At 39.8% G+C, this 23,639-nt stretch overlaps 1 protein-coding gene across 2 annotated transcripts in view; it reads right to left on the reverse strand.

Annotated features, from left to right (window-relative positions):
• MTM1 (myotubularin 1) overlaps positions 1 to 23,639 on the reverse strand; it is a 113,580-nt gene that overhangs the window by 80,168 nt on the left and 9,773 nt on the right. For both annotated transcript variants that reach the window (XM_089684946.1, XM_089684945.1), the window contains exons 2-3: positions 15,806 to 15,878; positions 12,547 to 12,619 (exon numbers count right to left, since the gene is read on the reverse strand). In XM_089684946.1, the coding sequence (XP_089541072.1) occupies positions 12,547 to 12,619; positions 15,806 to 15,868 (136 nt within the window). In that variant the 5' untranslated portion in view covers positions 15,869 to 15,878. The remainder of the gene's footprint in view (positions 1 to 12,546; positions 12,620 to 15,805; positions 15,879 to 23,639) is intronic.

The following is a 23,639-nucleotide window of genomic DNA, read 5'->3' on the forward strand; positions in this document are numbered from 1 at the left end:
GAAGGTACACAACTGACACGCTTCTTGTTCCAGTGACAGCACAATAGGGTACATCAAACAGTACATCAAAGTAATAGCATATGCAAATTAAACCTTATATAAATTCCTGTCTTGTGGACTTCCACAGACCATCGTCAAAAAAACCTCTCAATATATAGAGTACATAGGAAATAGAAATGTAATAATCTCCCTATACGATCCAGAGTTCATATGTGTATGTATATCATCTTTTAGGGATATGATTAGAGGGGGTGTATGTGACTCGGTATTCATCATACTTCATTGGGTTGAGGTTTTATTAATGTATGGGACCCGTGTGAAGGAGCACGCCACAATTGTACATTTTGTTTAATGGATTTACAATTTTGTTGTACGCATACGGTTCATGAGAGACCAACCATTTTTTGGGTGGATAAACATTACAAAGTTTGGGGGCGTAAAGGGTTGCAATTGTCACTACATCAATTTTTTTTATATTCCATTGTTGGCTTTATATGGATGGGTGGGCTCCCCCAGAGAGGATCTTTGTAGATTTGTGGTATGAACAGTGCTCCAATAAGAGGATAATGTATAATTTGTGTACATTTTTATGTAGGTAGGCAATGCCTTAGAGCAGTGTTCTCAAAACTGCGGCCCGGGTGCCGGCTGTGGCCCTTTGCCCACCTTTATCTGGCCCTTGGGGCATTACTTCATCATGATGGAGCACCAATCGTCCTATTAACACCATCAATGGGGCAGTATTCTTCTCATTGATATCAACAATGGGGAGCTTTTCCTCCTGTTAAAACCACTAATGGCACTAATGCCGGGGCATTTTCTACTCCCACTGGCCACAATCCGACCCCCCTAAAGCCTGAAGCACAGTAAACTGGCCCTTTCCTTAGAAAGTTTGGAGACCCCTGCCTTAGAGGTACATTTATATTTACAGTGTCCAGCATAAATGAGTACGCAACTTTTGAAAAGTAAGATTTTAATCAATCTCTCAATGAACACAAGAACAATTTCCTAAATTTTGACAAAAATGAGTTTTATAGAAATTTTGTTTAGCTCATTACATGAAAATAAGGTTAACAATATAACTTAGATTACAAAATCTTCAGTTTTACTCAAATAGGTTGATGCAAAAATGAATACACACCACAACAAAAACTACTACATCTAGTATTTTGTATGACCTCCATGACTTGTAAAGACAGCACCAAGTCTTCTAGGCAAGGAATACACAAGTTGGAAACATAGTGTAACATCTATCTCTTTCCATTCTTCAAGAACAACCTCTTTTAGAGCCTGGATGTTGGATGGAGAGTGATGCTCAACTTCAGAATTCTCCATAAGTGTTCGATAGGGTTCAGATCAGGAGACATACTTGGCCACTGAATCACTTTCACCCTGTTCTTCTTCAGAAATGCAAGAGTGGTCTTTAGATGTGTTTTGGATCATGGTAATCTTGGAAAATTGCACAACGACCAAGGGCACAGAGTGATGGTAGCATCTTCTCTTTCAATATAGAGCAGTATATCTGTGAATTAATGATACTATCAATGAAATGCAGCTCCCCGACACCAGCAGCACTCATGCAGCCCCACAGAAGGAGACTGCCACCACCGTGTTTCACTGTAGGCACCATGCATTTTTCTTTGTACTCCTCACCATTGCAACGCCATCAGGATTTGAAGCCATCAGTTCCCAAAACATTTATGTTGGTCTCATCACTTAAGAGTACAGAGTCCCAGTAGTCTTCTTTTTCAGCATGGCCCTAACAAATTCTAAGTGGGCTTTTTTGTGCATGGGCTTTAGGAGAGGCTTCCTTCGTGGATGACACCCATGCAAGCCATTCCTCTGCAGTGTATGCTGTATTGTGTCATGGGAAACAATCACCCCAGTTTGGCTTTCTAACTCTTTAGCAAACTGTAATGAACTTGCATGGTGATTTTCTTCAACCCTTCTCATCAGAAGATGCTCCTGTCGAGGTGTTAACTTCTGTGGATGGCCTGGAAAACTCTATGATGGTTGCAGTTCCATCTTTGTTATATTTTTGTATCATGTTTGCAACAGTATGCTGACTGATAAGTAAAGCTTTGCTGATATTCTTGTAGCCTTCACCTTTCTTGTGTAAAGAAATTATTTTCTCAGTCCTTGTGACATTTCTCTTCCATGTGGTGCCATTGCTGACAGCATGAAATGGGAAGGGGTTTATTAGGTAACGCCCTTTATTAACTAACTGTCTGCTGGACACCTGCTTAATGAATAATTAGACTCACCTGTATTTGAATTCTTGTTAATTGGGATTTCATTGTCTTTAGCTTTGCTCCTAATGCAGGCCATAGATGGTTCGTTTATCGTCCGATTTTTGGTCCAAAAAATGAAACATTGTTCGTTCTGTAAACCGATGCGGCCAACAATGATTGTGAAAATTGGCCGTTTTTCACAAATTTTCCAGCATGACCGATAAACGAAATGAGGAGGAACCGTGAAAATCGGCCAATGCCATTGCCCCACTAACAGTGCGAAAATAGTCCGTATACTGTTTTGGATGAAAAATCAGCCGATAAACGAACAGTCTATGGCCTGCATAAGACTAATTTGGGTGTATTCATTTTTGCAACATGGTCTTGAATGAATGTTAGGAAAAATACTCTATTGTATGTACAAATTCACAAGTCTTGTTTGAAATCAATGGCCATAATTGTGGGAGTATTTTGTAGTATAGCATCCCACAGAAATATTGATTCTGAAAGGAAAGGTTTCTGAAAAATTTGTTGGGGTCAACTCATTTATGCTGAGCACTGTATGTGATGTGACAAATGGAACTCTAGGCACCCATTATACCTGACCTTTTTTTTTTCCTTAAGGGACCCATGGTATATTTTTATTCTTATGAGTAGAGGTAAAACAATTTTCAAAAAGGCATTGCACTTCATGCCTTTGTGTTTTGAGTACTAGGAGGATTTCCTTTTAGTTTTATACAGTGGATCAACAAAAAGTCTGTCTTGTGGATGGTCAGTAGTAGTCCAAAAGACAAAGAATATTTATAAGGTTTAATGATTCTTACCAGAGACTCTAGAGCACAATAGAGTTTGATATTAAATGCAGGGAATAAGCAAATGTAAACAAAATACTGCTACTTCAGACTATGGAGTGGTGCAGATTTAGACAATTTTGGATGTCACAGTGAAGTGACAACGGACGTTGCATTACACCAAAACTGCTTTTTGTTGTTTTTTTTTTGGGGGGGGGGGGGGGGAGGGGTTAGCAGTCTCAATATTAATACCTAATATATTCTACTTTTACAGCTATATCATAGTTTTATCAAAAGGTACTGTCAAGTTAATTCATCTCTTGATTCGCAGTCCCTGATCTTAAAAGGAAATCTAAAATGTGGAGGCTGGTACAGCTGAGCCTGCAAATGCCAGCTCTCTGGCTGTCAAGCTGGTTTAGTGGCTTCACTACCAAATAATATGTAGTTCTGATTTCAGCCAGACTTCCCTGATACAAATGCTTGTTCCAGGTCAGTACTAAAAGGCAGATAAAACCTAGCAACTACAATTGAGGCCAGCAATGTCAGCGTCTCTATTTTTTTAATAGATGTTTTATTTAAGGAAAAACTATGGTGTATTTAAAGCAGTTACACATTTGAAAATCTAATTTATAACATGAGCATTAAAGAAGAAGCAAATACAATTTTTGTTTCCATTTTGGATAGAGTAAGAACATTATCCACTTCAGTACTGGGCACTTTCACCCCCTTCCTGTCCAGATCAATTTTCATCTTTCAGCGCTCTTGCACTTTGAAAGACAATTGTGCGGTCATGCAACACTGTACCCATAGGAAATTTATACAATTTTTTTTTCACATAATTTTTCTCCTTCACTGATGTGCACTGATGAGACTGCACAACAGGTGTCACTGATGGGTACTGATAGGTGTCACTGATATGCAGAACTGATAAGCATGGATTGAGTTGCCCTGATTATCAGTGCAAAACGTCCCCTCACAATTGCCAGTTATCAGCTCTCCTCATGCTGTTACAGGAGTGCCAATAACAGGCAAGTCTATTTACAATGTGATAAGCTGTGATTGGACACAGCTGATCACATGGCAAAGCGCCACTGTGATTGCCCCGTTACCATAATCTGTGATAAGCTGTTCTGGGAGGAAGTCTACAGATGCCCTCCCAGAACTGGATGACTGTGCTGTAGCTGTCTTTTGGCTATAGAGCGGTCAAAAACTGGTTATACGCCCTATCAGGTTTTTTTGCCATCTGTGTAATATTGGGGGATTCCCTTCACTTTCTATCCCATAGCCACAACACAAAGAAAGGATATCCATCTTCACTCTATCCAAAACCAAGAAAAAAAGATTTGCACTGTAAATACTAAAGCAATTTCAAAAACACACACACACAGAATTTGATGCTTCCAATCAATCTGAGCAGAGTTTTCCTGAATGATGCACAGCTAAACACAATTAAAAACTATTACTTAGCAGTACTAATGAGCATGAAACACATCATTTGTATGTGGAAACAAATGGAAAACAAGACTGAACCTTGTTCTGCAAAATTAACCATAGTGGCTCTATAATACGAAGGTCTGGCGACTGTGCCGCCCGAGGAAGGTGCGAAACTTCGACTGCAACACCGCCAAACTACGATTTGACAACACCAGCTGTATGAAACGAAGCATTATCATCTTGGTGAATGGCGCGGTTTTCAGGAAATGTCTGCGCCATGTGGTGCACATGGTCGGCCAAAATTTGTACAAAACCGCTGTCAGTGACACTACTTTAAAAGGTGATGATGGGGCCTGCAGAATAAAAAAAGATATGGCTGCGCAAACCATTATTGCAGAGCCATCATGCTTTACTGTTGGGACAAGAGAGCAAAGACAGTGTTAGCCACACGTAAACATGTCCGGTGGTTGGGAACAGTGTGAAGCTCAATTCATTGGACCATATTGAAGACTTCCATCGATTGATAATCCACGATTTATGGGTGTTGCACTACTCCCTCCTCTTCTGAGCATTAATATCGGTCACTAGTGGTTCGGTAATTGCAGCTTGCTTGTGAAGGTTTTGCTTATGGAGCTCCTGTAACAGCATATACCCAGAGATGGACGAGGTTCAACCATTTTGGCTTCAACCTCCATCTTGGCAAAGGGATTAACCATTCTGACAAACATATTTCTCCCTCATTCTTCCCCCTTCCCTCTCTGAGAGGCCCAGCGACATTTGGCCAGTATGTGTGTGAGTTAGGAATGTCACAGGAGGGCCATAGGAGCTATAAAGCCCCCCAAGGGAGCTGGGTCTCTCTGTCCAAAGAACCTGCAAATTGTAACACCTTGGAAGAGATAAGGCAAGCTTTCACAGGAGTTGAAAGAGATTCCAACCTAATAAACCTAACTCAGCGTATGTAACAGAATCAGATAACCAATTTTCAAAATCCATTTTTCCCCTATGTCTCATATCTTAAAATATGAGACTTACATAAAAACCGGACATATCGTCAGATTGGCCATGAGAAGGCGAACAGTTTGGTAGGTCACTCGCATTGTCTCGTATACATATGAAAGCCGAAAAATAGATCTCGTGAACCGTTCAGTGTATAATTTCATAATTCATATCTAATCAATCCTCAGACGTGTCTGCCTAATAATCTACCTGCGGGTGGAATGTCACTTGTGCATAGGAAAAGTTATGGGCCAAAATATGAGTTATGGGAGATTTTGGCTCTAGTTGAGGTATCCACCCATACCTACATGCCCTAAACGGGGTATTGGTCCTTGACTTCAGAGACACCCCCTGCTGGGGACTACAAAATAGGCTGTCAGGCCTAAGAGTGTGAGTAGAAGACGTCTCCCGTTTTAACATCAATACCACCTGGGGAGACCTGTGCCCTTTTGCTCTGAAACTTGGATCTGCTAACCCAGGACGTTGGAAAGTACCTTAACCCTTTCACCTCTCTCTGATATCTCTTTGCTGTGCTGTTGGTGTCTCTCTCTCTCTCTATATATATATATATGTTACATCTTTCTCTGTAAATATTTTTATTGCACCCGTTTGACCCTTTTAGTAATACATCTTTCCTTCTGAAATTTGTTGAAATGTTTCTATAGCACTTTATTGCAATTTACAAATTCCTGCCTCTAAAGAGAACACTACTGTGTTTGTTTAATTCTCTGCATAATCGGCCTGCGGTGTCCGTATTATGCAGAAATTATCTCAACCATTATAGTGTTTTAGCTGATTATGCCGAGTTTCCTCTTTCTCTGTACAAAAAGGAGGTGGTGGCAGTGTGAAGGGTTAATTGCGTAATTAACCTGACCCAGTAACAATCGCTCAGGCTGCCGGTACATCGATTGTGGTCCAATTAGCTGGAAAATCGTTGTGCAGGGTGCAGCTGGGTGTGGCATTGTTACGCACGTGACATCGCGGTTTTAGATCAGCTAGTCCTTCGGTCACGAGTTTGGTGAGAAGGTCTGGGGTCTGACGCCGTGATCGTGACAGCTCCCTCTGTACAGTTTTTGTGAACACAGGCTTTGGAAAACTGAGATTGAGCTGTGCAGTCACTTTTGCAGCAATTATTTTCTTACTCTGGGTGACCATCCTGTGCAGTGTCCTTTTGTCTCTTTTGGTCACTCACCTCATGACATGGCAAATTAATTGGCAACTTCAGTCACAGAGGCACCAGCTAAGAGAGCACCAACAAGTTGCCCTCTTTGAAGCTTAGTAAGCTCTGACATGACTCAGTATATACTAGCAGTGCACGTAGTGAATGACAAAAAGTGAGGCTTCCCACCTGTTAGCTAGGTGTCTCATCGCACAGCGGAAGCAAAAGAATGTTACATCACTTCCACTTTCAACACGAAACATGTCGTCACTGTCACACCTGCAAATCATGTAGTGTTTTCATATTTTTGGTCAACCCCTGTATATGTGATCTCTCACCTTATAAAACAACCCCATTCAGTTTAAAATAAAAATGCAAAAAGACATTTAAATGTTTTGAATACTTTTTTTTTTAATGTTTTTAATAAGCGATTACATAACCTCTGTTCTCAGCTGCATAAGAGCTGGGGGTGGAGACACTGATCTTCTCAGTAAAGAGCTGTGCAGGGGGAAGTGTCGGAACACGTCATGGCCATCAGAAACAGGCAGGCTGTGCACCCAGCACAGCCAAAAACCTGACCACGCTGGGATGATTGAGCTCTCATGCCAAGCTTGGTCAGTTTGGAACAGAGAGAATGACAGGATCACCAGAAATTTCACACGAAGGAAGAAAAACAAAAGGAACAGGATATTTTTTTATTTTTGAAACACAAGTGCTGTACATAGCACAACAGGTACATATCAGGAATATGAAGTGCAGGGGTAACATACGACTTAAGAAGGAACGGGCTCCCCCAGGCATACTTGCCCTTCAATGAATCTATTGCTATATATGCTCCAACATGGATACTCAAAGATTAGAAGGGACTTGATGAAACAGCATGGCTGTATCTGTATCATATACAGTATGGGCAAATGTTATGCAATTAAAACCTCTGTTTTAAACACAAATCGTTGGATACTGCAGTTTGTATTTTGCTAGCTAGCTGGTAGGTGTGCTGGGAAATACATTTTGCTTAGTTGACATACACTGTCCATTCTGTAAACGCATTGTAAAGGTAATTTTTTTCTCTTAAATAATAAATATGTCCTGCTTACCTGCTCTGTGCAATGGTTTTGCACAGAGCAGCCCGGATCCTCTGCTGCTCCTGGCTCCTCCCCCCTTCCGATTGCCCCTATAGCAAGACACTTGCTATGGGGGCACTCATGCAGGCTTGATCCTGAGCTGGGCTCTGTGTGTCAACTGGGGGGAGCTGAACACAAAATGTATTAAAGTGTTACTAAACTCACAACAGTCAATCTGTATATGCAGTAAAGCACGCTTGTTAATACTCATTGTGGGACTTGAAGGGTTAAACCTCTGAATTGTGTAAAAAGGATGTTTAAGTCTATCTTCTCCGATCCTACCCTTTTTCTGCTGTCCCCAACTCATCTCCTTATGGAACAGAGCCTTGGGGGCAAGCTGCACATGCTCAGCTTGGTGAGTATTGCTAGAGTTTTTTTTTTTTTCTTGGGAGAATGCATGTGATCAGCACAGGGCCAATCTGCACTGCCCAGACAGAGGGTCAGGGGTCCTGCAGTCTCAAAAGGACAGTAAGAGGAGAATGAAACTCCTCCTACAAGCTTTAACCAGTACTCTGCTGCACACATAGAAGTCACAAGACTGCTCTAACTGCTGATGAGAAAAGGTATTTAGCAGTTTATAGTTACTAAAATAACTGCATTTCCATGCTGTGTACTGTGGGAGACCAGATATAGTGTTACTAAAGTCAGGATCCTGCATTCACTATAAAAGGTAAAAAACCCTCTGCCTTCACATCAACTTTAAGCAATGGCACTTGTTAGGGCCTACTTTCTGTAGAATTGTTGATAATTTATGTAAAGATGCATAAAAGCACACACACCAGTAGCCCATTGTCAGCATTTGGTCTGTCAGAAATTCCATCATCCTCTGTTGGAAAACTTCTACTAGTCAGACACATGACAGAAAAAAGCCTGCCAGGCAAGTTGATCTTTCTAAAAAAATGCTGCATGTCTGACAAGATTAGAGTGTTTCCAATGGATTCAGAACTAGTGAGGACAAAAAAAAAAAAAAAAAAAAAAAAAAAAAAGAAGAAGGACTGTGGTATACACTAAAAGGAAAAGAACAAGCCTGGACTGGCTGAATATGCCCCATTCAATGGTAGACATATTTGGCAATGGAAATTTTGACCAAATTACAGGATTAGTGACAGAGATATGCTACATTAACACCTGACTTCCTAGGCTGCAGCCACTGATAAATGAAAATTTTCTAACATACCCCTTCCACAGAAGTCAACCAAATGATCCACTTCTGTCATGGATAGCTGACACTGATTAAATGATACGTTCACCTTTTAACAAAAAATAATAAATGCACATTTTTTTGCAGGTAAAAAAAAAAAAAAAAAAAAGGTACATTAAAGCTTGGGAAACATGGTTGCAGAGGCTCGGAGGGCAGGACTTGGCTGGCAGTTCAATCTATGTCTGAACAATTAGATTACAACTAACAGAGAACAAGCGCTTCTCCTTACAGCAGAAGCATTTAGAAAAGCATGAAACTACAAGGCATGTGCTGGTAATGTTGGTACGTACCCAACAGGCTTCATCCTATATTCCTGCCATAAAGGATACTGAGGGCTCCCTACACTGCTCTACCTCAGATATCCATCAAGTGTTTCACACTTTTTATATGTGGATATGTATTCAACTAAAGTACAGCCGACTAAGTCAGACATTATTGGCTTCCTCGATCCTTGTTCATTGCGTCACCTGTCAGACTCAGATGTGCAGAAGTTTAATGCTCCGCAGACTGAGGAGAAACCGCTCTTGGCTTTAACACACTCCCCTAGTGGGTAATCTCCTGGGGCTGATGGTCTGCATCAGGCGTTATGCTGAACACCTGAAACCAGTCCTGTTAAATGTTTATAATGCTCTTTGGGCAGGGACTTTACCTACATCCATGAATGAAGCACTTATTATTCTACTACTGAAACCTGGGAAGAATGCTTTATTGCCCGATTCATAACGGCCTATTTCACTCCTAAGTCTGATGTTAAAATTTTAACCAGGGTATTGGTGTCTAGATTAGCAAAGGTTGCGCACAAGTTGATTCATAGGGACCAGTCTGGGTTTATCCCTTCTAGACCTACTGCTCAGAACCTTATACAATGTCTTTTTTTGAACATACCTGATGACCACCCTGGGAATAGGGCAATTTTCTCCTAAGGCCAAGGCCTTTGACAGTGTCGAATTGCCCTATCTTTGGGAGGTCTTGGAACATTTTAGTCTGAGCAGCACATTCAATAAGTGGATCCGTGTACTCTATGCAGCTCTCTCTGCTGGGATCTGGGTGAATGGGGAACTCTCTGAACCTTTTGTCCTACATTAGGGGCACTTGGCAGGGGTGCCCATCGTCACCCCTGCTGTTTGCCTTTGCTTTAGAGGCCCTGACTGCACGTATTCGTGCTTTGGCTGATGTCACTGGGTTCCTTAGAGGTCCTCGGACTGATGTCTTATCGCTGTATGCTGGTGACCCTTACTGTATTTGGGAGATACTCAGGGAACCCTGCAGACAGCGCAGGCTCTAACTGAAGATTTTGGTGTCCTATCTGGCTTCTCCAGTAATTGGAATAAGTCAGTCCTTATGCCACTGGACCCCTTGCTTTCACCCTTGCCCAAATGCGCTAGCTCAGTGCAGAGTTTCCTCCTTCCGCTAAATAGGTATTCAGACCACCACTGACCCCCAATCAATATATAGTGCTAAACTTGCTCCCAATGCTGTGTAAATTTTGAGCAAAATACACAGCTTGGTGCAAACTCTCATTATCAGCGGTCAGGGGGGTTAATCTCATAAAAATGGTGTGGGCCCCACAGTTTTATGTATTTCATAATTTCCCAATTTGGATACCTGTAAGTGGCTCCTTCACATAGGCTCCCAGTTTAGAGACCTAATCTGGCGTTACAAAAAGGGCCAGAATTATCCTGCTTTGCAACTAGGAAAGGTACAGGGGGGTTTAGATGTCCCTCATTCTAGGTCATAATATATTGTCTCACTATTGCAGCAGTTGGGGGCTGAGGACACATTGACCCTTAAGCTTCTGTCCAGGCCCCTCTTCTACCCTGGGACTCTATAGCTATTCTGCCCTTACTCATCTGAAGGCGGGGTTCACCCACTTAGAGACCGCCACCACAACAATTACCTTATTAAAAACATTGAGGATCTATGTTAAACCAGCTCGGCAATTTAGGGCTTCTTACTTTATATCTCAATTAGACATAATTCCAATCATAAGTAGCTGCTCAAATTGGAAGGTTTTCAAGATTGGGAAAAGGCAGGGGTTAGGTATATGACTCAATTATATGATGGCACTGTGCTGAAATCCTTTTCAAATTTACACAAGTTTGACCTTCCCAGGGGTCAGTTTTATAGAGATCTACAGCTGAGACATACACTTCATTCACAATCCCGATTCTCTAGACTCATTCTAACTGACCACCACATTGTAAGAAATGCCTTGATGGAAACAGATAAGAAGGGTATGATTTCACAGATTTACTCAATCCTACTCAAACTCAGAATACGTCTGTGATGTTTTTCAGGTGGGAATGGGAGAAGGATCTAAGTAATATTGATGGGGGCATTTGGGCACTTTGCTTAACCTCTGCATCGTTAGTCTCAGTATTGGCATCTGAAAAATTCTCCCATCGATTTCTGTTGCATAGGATATATAGAACACCAGTCCAGTTATTTTGATGGTGAAGCAGGTCTACCCCTCTGTGTCCAAAATGTGTACGAGACCATGGAGATCTTCTCCATATAATCTGGAGATGCTCCAACCTCTTCCATTATTTGACGGATGTCATAGACACCAGTTCACAAATGTACATGTTCCAGCTTTCAAGAGATCCCATTGTCTGTTTACTGGGTGCGCTGGAAGAAGGAATCTCTTACCCCCACACGCACATGTAGCAGTCATACACTTATTATATATTGCTCTTAAACTAATTGCATGCTTTAGGATTACCCCCCACATACCAACTAAGAAACAATGGGTGGAACAGGTGAATAATGTGCTTATATGTGAAAAATTTACATAGGAAGATAAAAATGTTCCCCGTAAATTTTACTCTATATGGAAACCTTGGCTAGATATCCCCGGCCTAGCACTATATCAGTTGGTAATGGATAGGCTTCTTCAGGGTTGAAGTACCAAAGGGGGATCTGTGCCTTATTGTGGATGATTTAGGTTAGGATGCTCTACTTCTTTGTACATTGGAATATTTTTCTTTTCCTTCTCTTTTGTGTTTAAAGTTTTTCTTCCTTGCAAAACTGAGGGATTTTACTGGTTCTTCCTTTATTGGAGTATTTTGAATGCCAACTGAGACTACTTTTTAGGTTTTTGTCACTTGACACTATATTGCAAATACTGTACTGTATGTGTTTACAATTTTTTGCCTTTATTGGAATCTGTTTAATTGCTGAAATGTAGCTCTTGTTTTTTTCTACAATAAACTCATTTCTGGTAAAAAAAAATAAAATAAAAAGCAAGCTCAGCTAAAAGTGAAATTTGTAAATTACTTTACCTATAAATAAAATTGTTTTTACTACTTATGTTAGTTTAATGCTACTAAACAATTACAAATGTCATGTGAACGTTAACTAAAGATGCTGTCTGCTCTGGCAAAATATATTATTTTCCAACAATCGTACTTGCTAGGATGCTGCCCTTGCTAGACAAAAATGCAGAAAAGACAAGAAGCCTAGTCTGGACTGAATTACAAGCCAGCACACGGACAAGTAAAGAATAGCAATTTAGGCAACTGTAATGGTTACTATATAATAGGCTGCTAAGTTTTCATAGTTCTAGGAGGATACTGTAAAATTTTGCATACATGGCCTTTTTGCACAAACTCACCTGTCACAAGTGTTTCTCCAGGGAGAAGGGGGATTTCATCACTGGGCTCTTGGTTTAAACCATCTCTTGGAGACTGCATAAAACAATAACTTATTTTAAACAGGTGGATGGAATGACAGATGTATGTTAAGGCTTACGACACACTAAAGATCCTGTTGCCAGGATCAATATAGACGTATAATACACACACACCTGTGCAAAAGTTTCTGGCAGGTGTGAAGAAAAGCTTAAGTAAAAATGCTTTCAAACATATTTTCCTTAATTTTTTCAGTTTACAAAATGGAAAATGAAGGAAGATAAGAACAATCTAAATCAAATCAATATTTGGCATTAATACCCTTTGGCTTCAAACCAGCATCAATTCTTCTAGGTACACTTGCACACAGTTTTTGAAGGAACTCAGCAGGTAGGTTGTTCCAAACATCTTGAAGTGCTAACCACAAATCTTCTGTGAATGTAGGTTGCCTCAAATCCTTCTGTCTCAGCTAATCCCAGACAGACTTGATGGTAATTTTCTTTTCACTTTGTCTGCGGTCCTCAACGTAGCCTGATTAATGGTGTCCTCAATGCTGAGAAATACAGGCAGATACTTATAGCTCTACATCGCCTGAAATCGAGCTGACAGAACCCAAAACAAAGCAGTTGGTAAAATAATTCGATAAATCGTATAAAATTATCCACTAGAAAAACAAAAATTACATAAAAACATAAAAGTAAAAATATCAAGAAATGATAGAAAAAGTCCCAGTGTTACTGTGTAATATGATGGGAAGATCTGTCTGTGTCCACGCGTCTTCTAAAAAGCAGAGTGCACCATCACCCTAAAAATTATGTACTCATACCAGAGCGTATGGACTTTTTATTTTTTGCCTAAAGAGTGAAAAAGGCATGTAAAAGCAGATACTTATCCAGCATGCCATACCATTAGGGAGGCGTGCAATTGGCCCCAAATATATTTGCCAGAAGGACAATGACCCCAAACATACAGCCCATGTCATTGAGAACTATCTTCATTGGAAAGAACAACAAGAAGTCCTGGAAGTAATGATTTAGCCCCACCCAGATCCCTGATCTCAACATCATCATGGAGTCTGTATGGGGTTACATGAAGAGACAGAAGGATTTGAGGCAGTCTACATCCACAGATTTCTCTTCTGTTCATTTACTTTCCATTTTGTTAATTGATAAAAATAAACTATTAACACTACTATTTCTGAAAGCATTCTCCTTTGCAGCATTTTTTCACACCCGTCTAAAACCTATGCACAATACTGTATATATAAAACAAAAATTGCACGGAATAATATGGCCAGAGCAACTGATTAATTATTAACTGATCTAAATGCAAAGACCTTCATGTTAAAAAAACCCAAAATGAATGCAACACTTACTGTCCTGTGCTTTGTTTAGGGTAATGTTATTCTCATTCACATCTTTATTAATCACGTCACCGCCAGAGTTCCACCCACGCTTTCCTACAGACAGCAATAACAACCAGCAGAGTAATGATAATGTCTGTGGGAATGTATTGGCGGAACCCTGGTGGTCATGTGATTCTTTAACCCTCTCGCTGCCAGAGCTGTTTTTGCACATGTATTTAACAATCATTTTAGGCCTGAAGGTTACACAAAACCCCCAAAACATTACATATTTTCTGAAAGCAGACACCCTAAAAGAATAAAATAGTGGTAGTTTTGATTTTTTATGTCAAACAATAATACTGTAAAGGTCTAGGAAATGCAACATTTCAGTAAAAGTCACACTAAAGTAACTTTTTGGGCAAACAAATGCAATACATTACCCAACGTTTTGTTAAAATATAGCAGTCAAGGTTGTGCCGAGTAAATAGATACCCAACATGCCAAACCTTAAATTTGTGTACGTCTATGAAATTGCTTCAAACTTCAGTACCCTATATTTCCTATAGGCCACACTTCAAAAGCCCCTATATGTCATCAGTTTAGCATTATGGAGGAGGGCTGGTGCTAGAATTATTGCTTTCACTCCAGCTGCATGGCGATTTGTAATATGTGTATCGCAATCAACATTTTCACGTGTAGGGTCCCAATGTGTGTGTTTGCGTTCGTACATGTGTATATGCAGGAGTGGGGGAGTGGGCCTCAAAATGGGAGTGTTGGACGGGGCTGGGTACTGGAACCGGGGGCTGTGGAAGCGATCTCCTGACCGCTTCCCCCTGACAAGCAGGAGTCTGTTCATTGCACACAATAGTGTTGCCGCTCATTAGGGAACAGGCTAGATCACCAGGTAATTACAACCACACATCACATTTTGGAGAAAAACAGCACACACAGACAGATGGTATAATTTCCCATACTTGGTAACATTAAACCTTATACATAAAATATTATCTAACAGGATGCCAGAAGGTGCTTATTCAATGTCAGGAAAATCCTGACATTGAACAGTTGACATAAGAACACGTCTCCATTGCAAAATATCCCCACTATAATTGTCATGCTGTAAACTCAAAAATATGAATTTACCCACACTTTTTCTGTCACATTTCTGATCAGATCAGTTAGAGTGATCTCTAAAGTCTAGTACACATTATGAGAAAATTGGATGACCAATTGTTCAACTTTCCACAAAAGTGCATATCATGATGTAGTCAGAATGGTACTGACTTGTATGAAAATTGTCAGCCGGCAAAGGCTAAAGCAGCTATGTACTAGCGTAGTAGAAGAGGAAGTGTAGGGTTGTTCTATGCTTCTGAGCATGCACATTTTTTTTTTTAATATTCGATTTGCACATAGTAAACGTAAATCAGAAGTTGTGTGCACTTAAGATAACAATTTTCTAGTTTGCACCTTCAGTTTTTGCTGTCCGAAAAGTCAGAATTGGCTGTCGAAAGCACTATACAAAACGATCAAATAAATCAGCTGATTGTTTGTCGTACAAATTTTTTCATCCGATTTTCTTATGGTTTGTATGGACCTTAAATAGGCACACAGACAGCAATAAAAACCCAACAGTGGTTTTACGCACAAGTCAGAAAACCCCCCACAATGTTTCGCCCTTAATTATACTTTAAGACTGTTCAGATTAAAGCATCTTGAACAAAAATAATGCCATTTCTAGTGCGTGTGGTAGCTCAATGCTACATACAATATGAAGCCTTGGTGTTAAATATTTCAAAAGCTTTGTGTAATCCTGCTACAAACCCCTGCATAGTTCACATCCTGCAAGAGACTGCACTAAAACATTCAGCTGTAAACATTAACTGCGAGGCAAGACTTACCCTTCGGATTGAGGCATTTTCCAAGGAGTTTGAAGTGAACCTTGGAACCGAGGATGAGGCCATGATCAGGAATCTTTATGAGAGAGAGACAGAAAAGATTTATACTTGATGATGGGAAGACACTGTACACCAGACAATTCCTTACAGACGGGTATTTTAAAGAAATGCTGCTGACAGCCAGGTACCACTTGTGAATGAGAAGAAAGTCTGCCAATAAATAGAGCTAGTTAACAACCCTGTCTACAGAGGATTTTATTTCAAATGCTACAGATAACAGTAGTGAGGAGAGTGAAGAATGGAACTTTTACTGTATTACAAGGAAATACTAAAGTAAAATGTCACCAAGCCAAACTAGAGTCAGGGTTGTGGAAATTTTGAAAAAACTACTTGTCCAGAGACTAAATCGGTGACCCAATCTACTTGTCCCTCATGACAATCTACTTGTCAAGATAAAAAAAAACAAAAACATTTTTTAACCAAAACTGTATTTAAAAACAAAAAAGGGGCTTTATGGCAACTTAAATGATTAATATGTTTAACATTGCACTGTTTATCTCCTCCTCCCCTTGCACTACCTTGCAGTGTAATGAGCACAGATTGGCTGCTCCTCAGGAAGGGGGGGGGGGGGGTCAGGGCTTAATCTTTATCCCTTTCACTGCTAGTTATTTTTGCATTTTTTTAATTTTTTGCACAAGTTTAAAAAATCATTTTAGGCCTGAAGATTACATAAAACCCCCTAACATTATAGGTTTTTTAAAAGCAGAGACCCTAGAGGATAAAAGAGTGGTAGTTCCAACTTTTATGTCGCATTATATTACTGCAAAATGTCAGTAAAATATACAAATAAATTAATTTTAGGGCACAAAAAAGTAATAAATTATCCTATTTTTTGTAAAAAAGATTAGGTTGCAAGTAAATAAATATCCAACTTGTCAAACCTAAAATTTGAGCGTGCTCGTGAAATGACAACGAACTTCAGTACCCTATATTTTCTATAGATCAACACTTTTAAAGCTCCTTATAGGTCACCAGTTTAGCGTTACGGAGGTCTGGTGCTAGAATTATTGCTTTCATTCTGGTGTGCGTGGCGATATGTAACATGTGTATCAAAATCAACATTTTCATGCGCAGGCGCCCCAGCGTGTGCTTTTATGTTTGTACATGCATATATGTGGGGGTGGGGGGCATGTGCTTGGGAGAAACTTTCATCTTTTACAATTAAAAAAAATGTATTTTTTTTTACATCACATAGAGGACAAAGTCTAATATGTGATGATTTGTTGGTGACAAGTTTTCTTTAGAGGCATCCAGGGTCTAATAGACCCTGCATGTCTCCCCTGTGGTCCGCTGAATGTAACCGCATTACATTCTTCCTGGCTTCCATGACTGGGAATCTCTCAATGGGACCTGGAAGTGACATCGTAACATAATTTCCGGGTCAGGACAAGAAGGGGAGCCTCCCTCTCCTCTAGCAGACGGTGGTGAGCTGGTCCCACAGATGGGCAAGAGGAGCCCAGGAGACTTCACGGGGAAGTGGAGGCTGGCACGGTGTATAAGGAGTATAAAAGAGGTGGTGAGGGGCCAATACCAATGCCTAAATATGTTTTACCTTAATGCAAGGAATACATTAAAGAAGAACTCCAGGATAGGCAAAAAAAAAAAAAAAAATCACTCATTAGTACACTCCCCTGCACAAAACACTAAATCGTTAATAAAAGTTTGAAGATCCTTACCATTTATGAGAAAAGTCTACTTGAATTTTCATTACCTCATCTCTGTAATTCAAAAGAGAGCAACATCTGCTCTGCCAAGGAGGAGGTGTACAGAAGGGATTACATCATATACTCTCATCTCTCTGCAGAAGGAAACTACAGTTCCCATCAACCATGGGGGAATTGTAGTGAAGGTAGGCGGGTACACTAGGCCTGTACATGTTGAATGTGTCTGAGCGTCTTGGTTCACCCACCCTGTGAGTGGGCCTGAATTACATAACTGCTTCCTGAGAAACTACAGAAGGGATGTGGCAAGACCAGTGGCTGGAGGAATAGGAAGAATAGCAGCCACCGATCTTACAAACAGGAAACCAAAGAGTATTAACTGTTTGATTTTAAAATGATTATGCTATTTCAAAAGCAACTACTGAGTGCACCAAAAGATGAATGACATTCAGTGAAGGTATGAAATCAGCAACAAGGACACGTAAAGACGTTGTTGCCCGGAGTTCTGCTTTAAGGTAAAAACTTTAGAACTGCTTTAAATACGCAGTAAATACTTAAAGATGTTTCTTGGGCATCATGTCCCCACAACTTCCTCCAACTAGTCCCAATCTAAAAGTTTCTCTTATTTCATCTGTTTTCACATGATGCACCTTCTCACTTCCTGCTTAACCAGACGATTTTCAGCCTGTGTATAGCAGGCTTTACACCCCCCAAGAAAAAAAATTCCCCACCCCCATAACCTAAGGTAGAATGCCCCAGGTGCGTACTTCATTGTGATTCCTTGAAGACATGTTTATTTCCTGCATTCTGATATCTCCTGTAATAACTACCTATATATCTACAGTAGAAACAACAGAAGTAGGGCGCGATTCAGGTTTATTGGGTCTTATGCCAACAATGGAGACAAATCAAGGAGACCAAAGTACCTGGGGAGGGGGCTTTAAATTTAAGGTTGGAGGGCTAGGTGTTTTGGGGTTTTTAATGCAATTGTCCCTTCAGCCAAAGTGCTGCAATGGACAAGATGTCTGCTGTTTATTTGGACCTGTGGGAAGTAAGTATTACTACAGGAAAGAGTCCCAGGGAAATGGTGAAGAGGGATTTATATTTTTTAGCATTTTTCTTTAATTATTATAGGATTTGCTAAAGAAAACCGGTACAATCACAAATGCTAAAATAATAGAGTTTCATCCATACACTTTAGAAATAGAGCCAATATTGTTACAAGTATGATGTCAAATACTTACATTTCTGTAAAATTAAAAGAAAAAATGCTGAAGGCCAATTATGAAATATGGTTTATCATTCTAGACAGACTACAAATAGATATAATTTGATTTCTAGACTCTTGCAGAGTAGGGAAAACAAATTTAAGATTGGAGAATCCCCTAGGGCAAACTGACTACAGCAGGGCAATGGAGTAGAACAGGCTAACATAAGCAATAAGTGAAGGATGTTCTCACTGAACAGGCTGTTGCTTGCCCATATGAGCAGGAATAGTTTGCAGGTTTGGTGAACCCAGGAAAAAATTTGGTAAGCCTGTTAATAGAGCAAAAACCCACTGTCCTTTTCCTAAATGGACAGTATGCTATTTTGGGTAAACAATATTTATTGCTCTTTCACAAAAAAAATAAATACAATTTTTTATATCTATATCTATCTATATAAAAAAAAAAAAAAATATATATATATATATATACAGTATATATATATATATATATATATATATATATATATATATCTATATCTATATCTCTATCTATCTATACAGTTCCCCTTTGTAATGTACAGCGCTGAGTGAACTATCGGCGCTTTATAAATACTGTATAATTATATATATATATATATATATATATATATATATATATATATATAAAAATATAAATATAATGTGGGTCCCCCTAAAAGTTCAGATGTTATTTAATCACTAAAGAAAAAAAACAAAAACTATAAAGACACACATACCAACAATCATCAGCCACAACTACTCCCACTGCAAATTAAAAATCCTCAGTGCTGACCATACTTGGTCAATGATGTCACGCAGGATCCACAAACAGAATCCACCAGGAATCATTTAGTAGTTGTAGTGTTACTGGCACCAATTACGAACTTCAGGATACATAAACCAGAGGTTCCACAGGAGGCCAAACTGACCAAACATAGCCAGTATGTTCATTGAACCATAAATAGGCTGGAATGGGGTGGAAGCTTTAGTGTTCTGCCTGAAGCTCATCCTTAGAACTGAATACGTTTTATGTTTGCAAAGTGCCTGCAATTATTAATAAATTGCCTGGAAAAATCACAGCTTACAAACATGCTTGGTAATAAGCAAGCAGGTGCAGGCATCATCCCAGTATAACCACTGCAACCCCAGGACATCATGACATCCTACAGACAAGAAGTGGTTAAAAAAAAAAACCCCTGTGACCTCACTGAAGTCTGTGTGCATATGTGAGGCCGCACACCTGCACAGTCCCAACACTAAGACCAGGCTCTCACCAGAAGACCCGAATCTTATATGAACGATCAGGACCTGGGACTCCCTGTTCCGGGTCACCTGATCGCTGTGGTAGCCTCTGATTGGCTCAGTGATCAGTCACTGTGCAGTCCCACCCCCGTTGTTTCGGGGCCTTATTACGGGCACAAACAAGAAATAATCGTCAAGAGCAGAGGAATTTATTTTGGGTTGTCTTTTGGTGGTAAATTGTGCAAATAGCAAGAAATATACAGCAAAATGTTTTTTTTTTTTATTATTTTACGATTTTTGGGCCAGTTTTAATTTGATAATAAAAATAAATCAGGGGATATCCATTATGATTTTCTACCAACAGAAAGCCCAATTTGTCCTGAAAAAAAAAAAGCAAGGTATAGTTCAGCAGGATACACTAAGTAGTTGTGATGATATATACGAAAAGATTGTGTTCACATTTTACCCTCCATTCCTAAGGGGTTAATACAGAGAATGCATTACGGTAAAAGAAAATAAAAAAACCTTCTACCTTTAAAACCACTTTAATCCTACGCTCACCTATCAAAGAAACACAACATGAACATTAGTGGAACAAATGGAAATGGAAGTACAAATGTTTCAGTACCTCAATAGAACTTCTGCAGTTAAATTTTGGTTTTCGAGTATGATTACCACTGCAAAACCTGGGTGTGCGTCAGACTGAAGAGGGAAAAAAAAAAAAACACAACATGCCATACTCCTGTGCAATCCATGAACAACTCCCCCCAAGCTTAATTCCTTTAAAAACTCTGCAAGTACAGAAAATTGTTGATATGTCAGATATCTTATGTCAGATATCTACTGTGATCTAAACTTGCTGCTGCTTCACTCCCAAGAGCCTGTCCACACACTTTCTGCAAGGGAAAAAGGCTCTTGGGAGATGCAGTTCTGGGGTGCATGCCTACATCTAAACAAACTGGCCTCACAGCAACTGCTCCTGGGAGAATTTTACACGCCTGGTGATGTTGCAGAAAGCAACAGAAGCAATCTCTCACTAGAGGCCGAACGTATTAGGTAACACAGGCAATATCAATTTAAAGAATATGTAAGGGGGGGGGGGGGTTTACAACAGCCACTGCACACTAAAAACTAAAATATTGGTTTTGGTTCAACAGAAGTGAGTTGAAAATAGACTGGGATAATTTATTTTGGCAGAAGGCTAAAAGTGTGTTTTAGCACTAAAGTGTTCCTAAACCCACAACAGTAAAATCAGTCTGTATATGCAGTAAATCATGCTGGTTATACACACTGGAATCTGAGGGGTTAATCCTCTGCATTGTGTAAAAAGGCTGTTCGATCCTGATAGCTCTGTTCCTCCCCTTGTTCGAGTGACCACCCCTTATCTCCTAATAAGACAGACTGAATGTCATGCATTTTGCACATGTTCAGTTTGGTGTTTATCGCTAAAAAGGTTTTTTTTTTCTTGGGAGAGTTCATGTGATCAGCACAGGGCCAATCAGCACTGGTCAGAGGTCAGGGGTTCTACATTGTCCTAGAGCTGAAACACCTCCTCCTCCAAGCTTTAGCTAGTGTTTGGCTGAACACTGATAGAAGCCACAAGACTACTCTAACTTCTGATGAAAAAAAAGGTATTTAGCAGTTTATATTTACTAAAATAATTACATTTCCATGTTCTGTGTACTGTGGGAGACCAGATATAGTGAATGCAGGGTCTGGAGTTTAGTAACACTTTAAAGAAACCTGTCACCAGACTTGAGTTTATATATCTAAGTATAACTAAAGGCAAAATGTTTTTTTTAGTATTGGACATCATGGAGAGGGATTAAAATACTTGTCAGTTTTTATTGCAGTCTGCACCCCCATTAAGGCGACTCATCCACTCTATCTGTCCTGTTTACCATTACGATTGGAAACGAAAGTAAAGAAAATCCAAAATTTTGGGTTGTCCCCAGAAAAGTAATAGAGGCAATATTTTCCAATGGGGACACTAGTTCTGGTGACCTGGGGGTCTCCAAGAGATTCCATTAATTTGCAGGGGTTTCCACTCACTTCCTGTTTGGCTATAGAGCAGGAGGTGAAGGAAAAACTCCAAAAATTGAAGACAGATGGTGAAAACAAATCTGACAGGTGTTGTTATAACCCTCCCTTACTCTATTCAAAATGAAAAAAAAAGAAGTTGTGGCTTTAGTTCTACTTTAACCCATGCTGTAATATACACCTCGATAGATTACCTCTGGTTCTTTAGGCTCCATTCACACTTATACGACTTGTCATGCTACATTGGGGTCCAAAGTCACATGACAATTCGCCCTCCATGTTTCCTAATGCATACCATTCATATCTGTGCGACTTCAAGTCGCAGGGACTTCAAACTAGTTCCTGCACTACTTTGGTCCAACTTTCCTGCAACTTAAGGGCCACAGACGTCATGTAAACCCTCCAAAGTTGCAAGAAAATTGCACCTGAATGTTGTACATGCGACTTGTGTGCGACTTAGTACAGCAGAAACCATTATCCTTGTTCAAAGTCACACCAAACTTGCAGAAAGTCGCACTGTAAAGTCGTAATGAAAATCACAGGGTTTTGAAGTCCCACAAGTGTGAATGGAGTCTTACACTGATGCTTTCCAATCATGGTCATAACTGTCTTTTGGATCCGAGATGGCGACAGATGGCTACCAATTAAAGTGACTGTAAAGGCTCAGCTTTTTGTCTATTAAAATAATAAACGTGGTATAACTTACCTGCGCTGTGCAATAATATTGATTGATAGACAGCAGTAGGAGCCAATGTCTGTGAGGGGGAGAGAGAGAGCAGTGATGCTACTCTTGGGCCCAGCACTAGACTGAAAGAGTATTGGGGGGGGGGGGTACTTACCCACAGTTAAGCCTTACCTGAAAGTACAGCTTAATAAAATGTGTTTACAAGCACTTAATATCCATTTAAAGAATACGTAAGGGGGGGGGGTTACAACAGCAGCTCCTGTATCTAGTAACATAAAAATGTCCTGTCCCTGCATCATCTCATTAAGCAGCATATCTGCCATTTCACCCTAAAAACTAAAGTATCGGTTTTGGTCCAACTGAAATGTACTGAAAACAGACTGGGATCATTTATGCGGGAGAAAGCTAAAATGTGTGTTTTAGCATTAAAGAAATGGTCACCAGACTTGAGTTTATATATTTAAGTACAACACAGTGTGCTCTCCTCCAATATTCAGACTTTTGCTGATACATCCACCTCCCCTTCCTCCCCCCGCACAGCCATTCACTGGAAAGTTCAGTGTTTTGTCATTTTTCCTCCCGAACTCCTTATGCATCTAACAGCAAAGATTATGTGATCAATTCTAAAAAGTAAAAAAGAGGGGGGGAAAGGTATTTATAAATGTTTTTATATGTATGCATAAATATTTTGTCTTTCATTTCTATTTTAAATGGAATGGGTTATTTTGCAGGCTTACATATTATTTAACGAGAGCACCTCTATATAAAACATCCACACTTTGAAAAAAAAAGAAAAAAAAAAAAAAAAAGTTTCTAGTTACACACATACATATTTATAAATTAAGTGAAATAATGGCTATACACTAGACGCAAAATCTGTCATTTGGCCAGTTTGCTCCTTTTTCGGCCAGTTAATGGGCACAC

This window comes from Staurois parvus, unplaced genomic scaffold (assembly GCF_062004578.1).
Source record: "Staurois parvus isolate SC_StPar_1 unplaced genomic scaffold, SC_StPar_1.0 ptg000361l, whole genome shotgun sequence".
NCBI lineage: Eukaryota > Metazoa > Chordata > Amphibia > Anura > Ranidae > Staurois > Staurois parvus.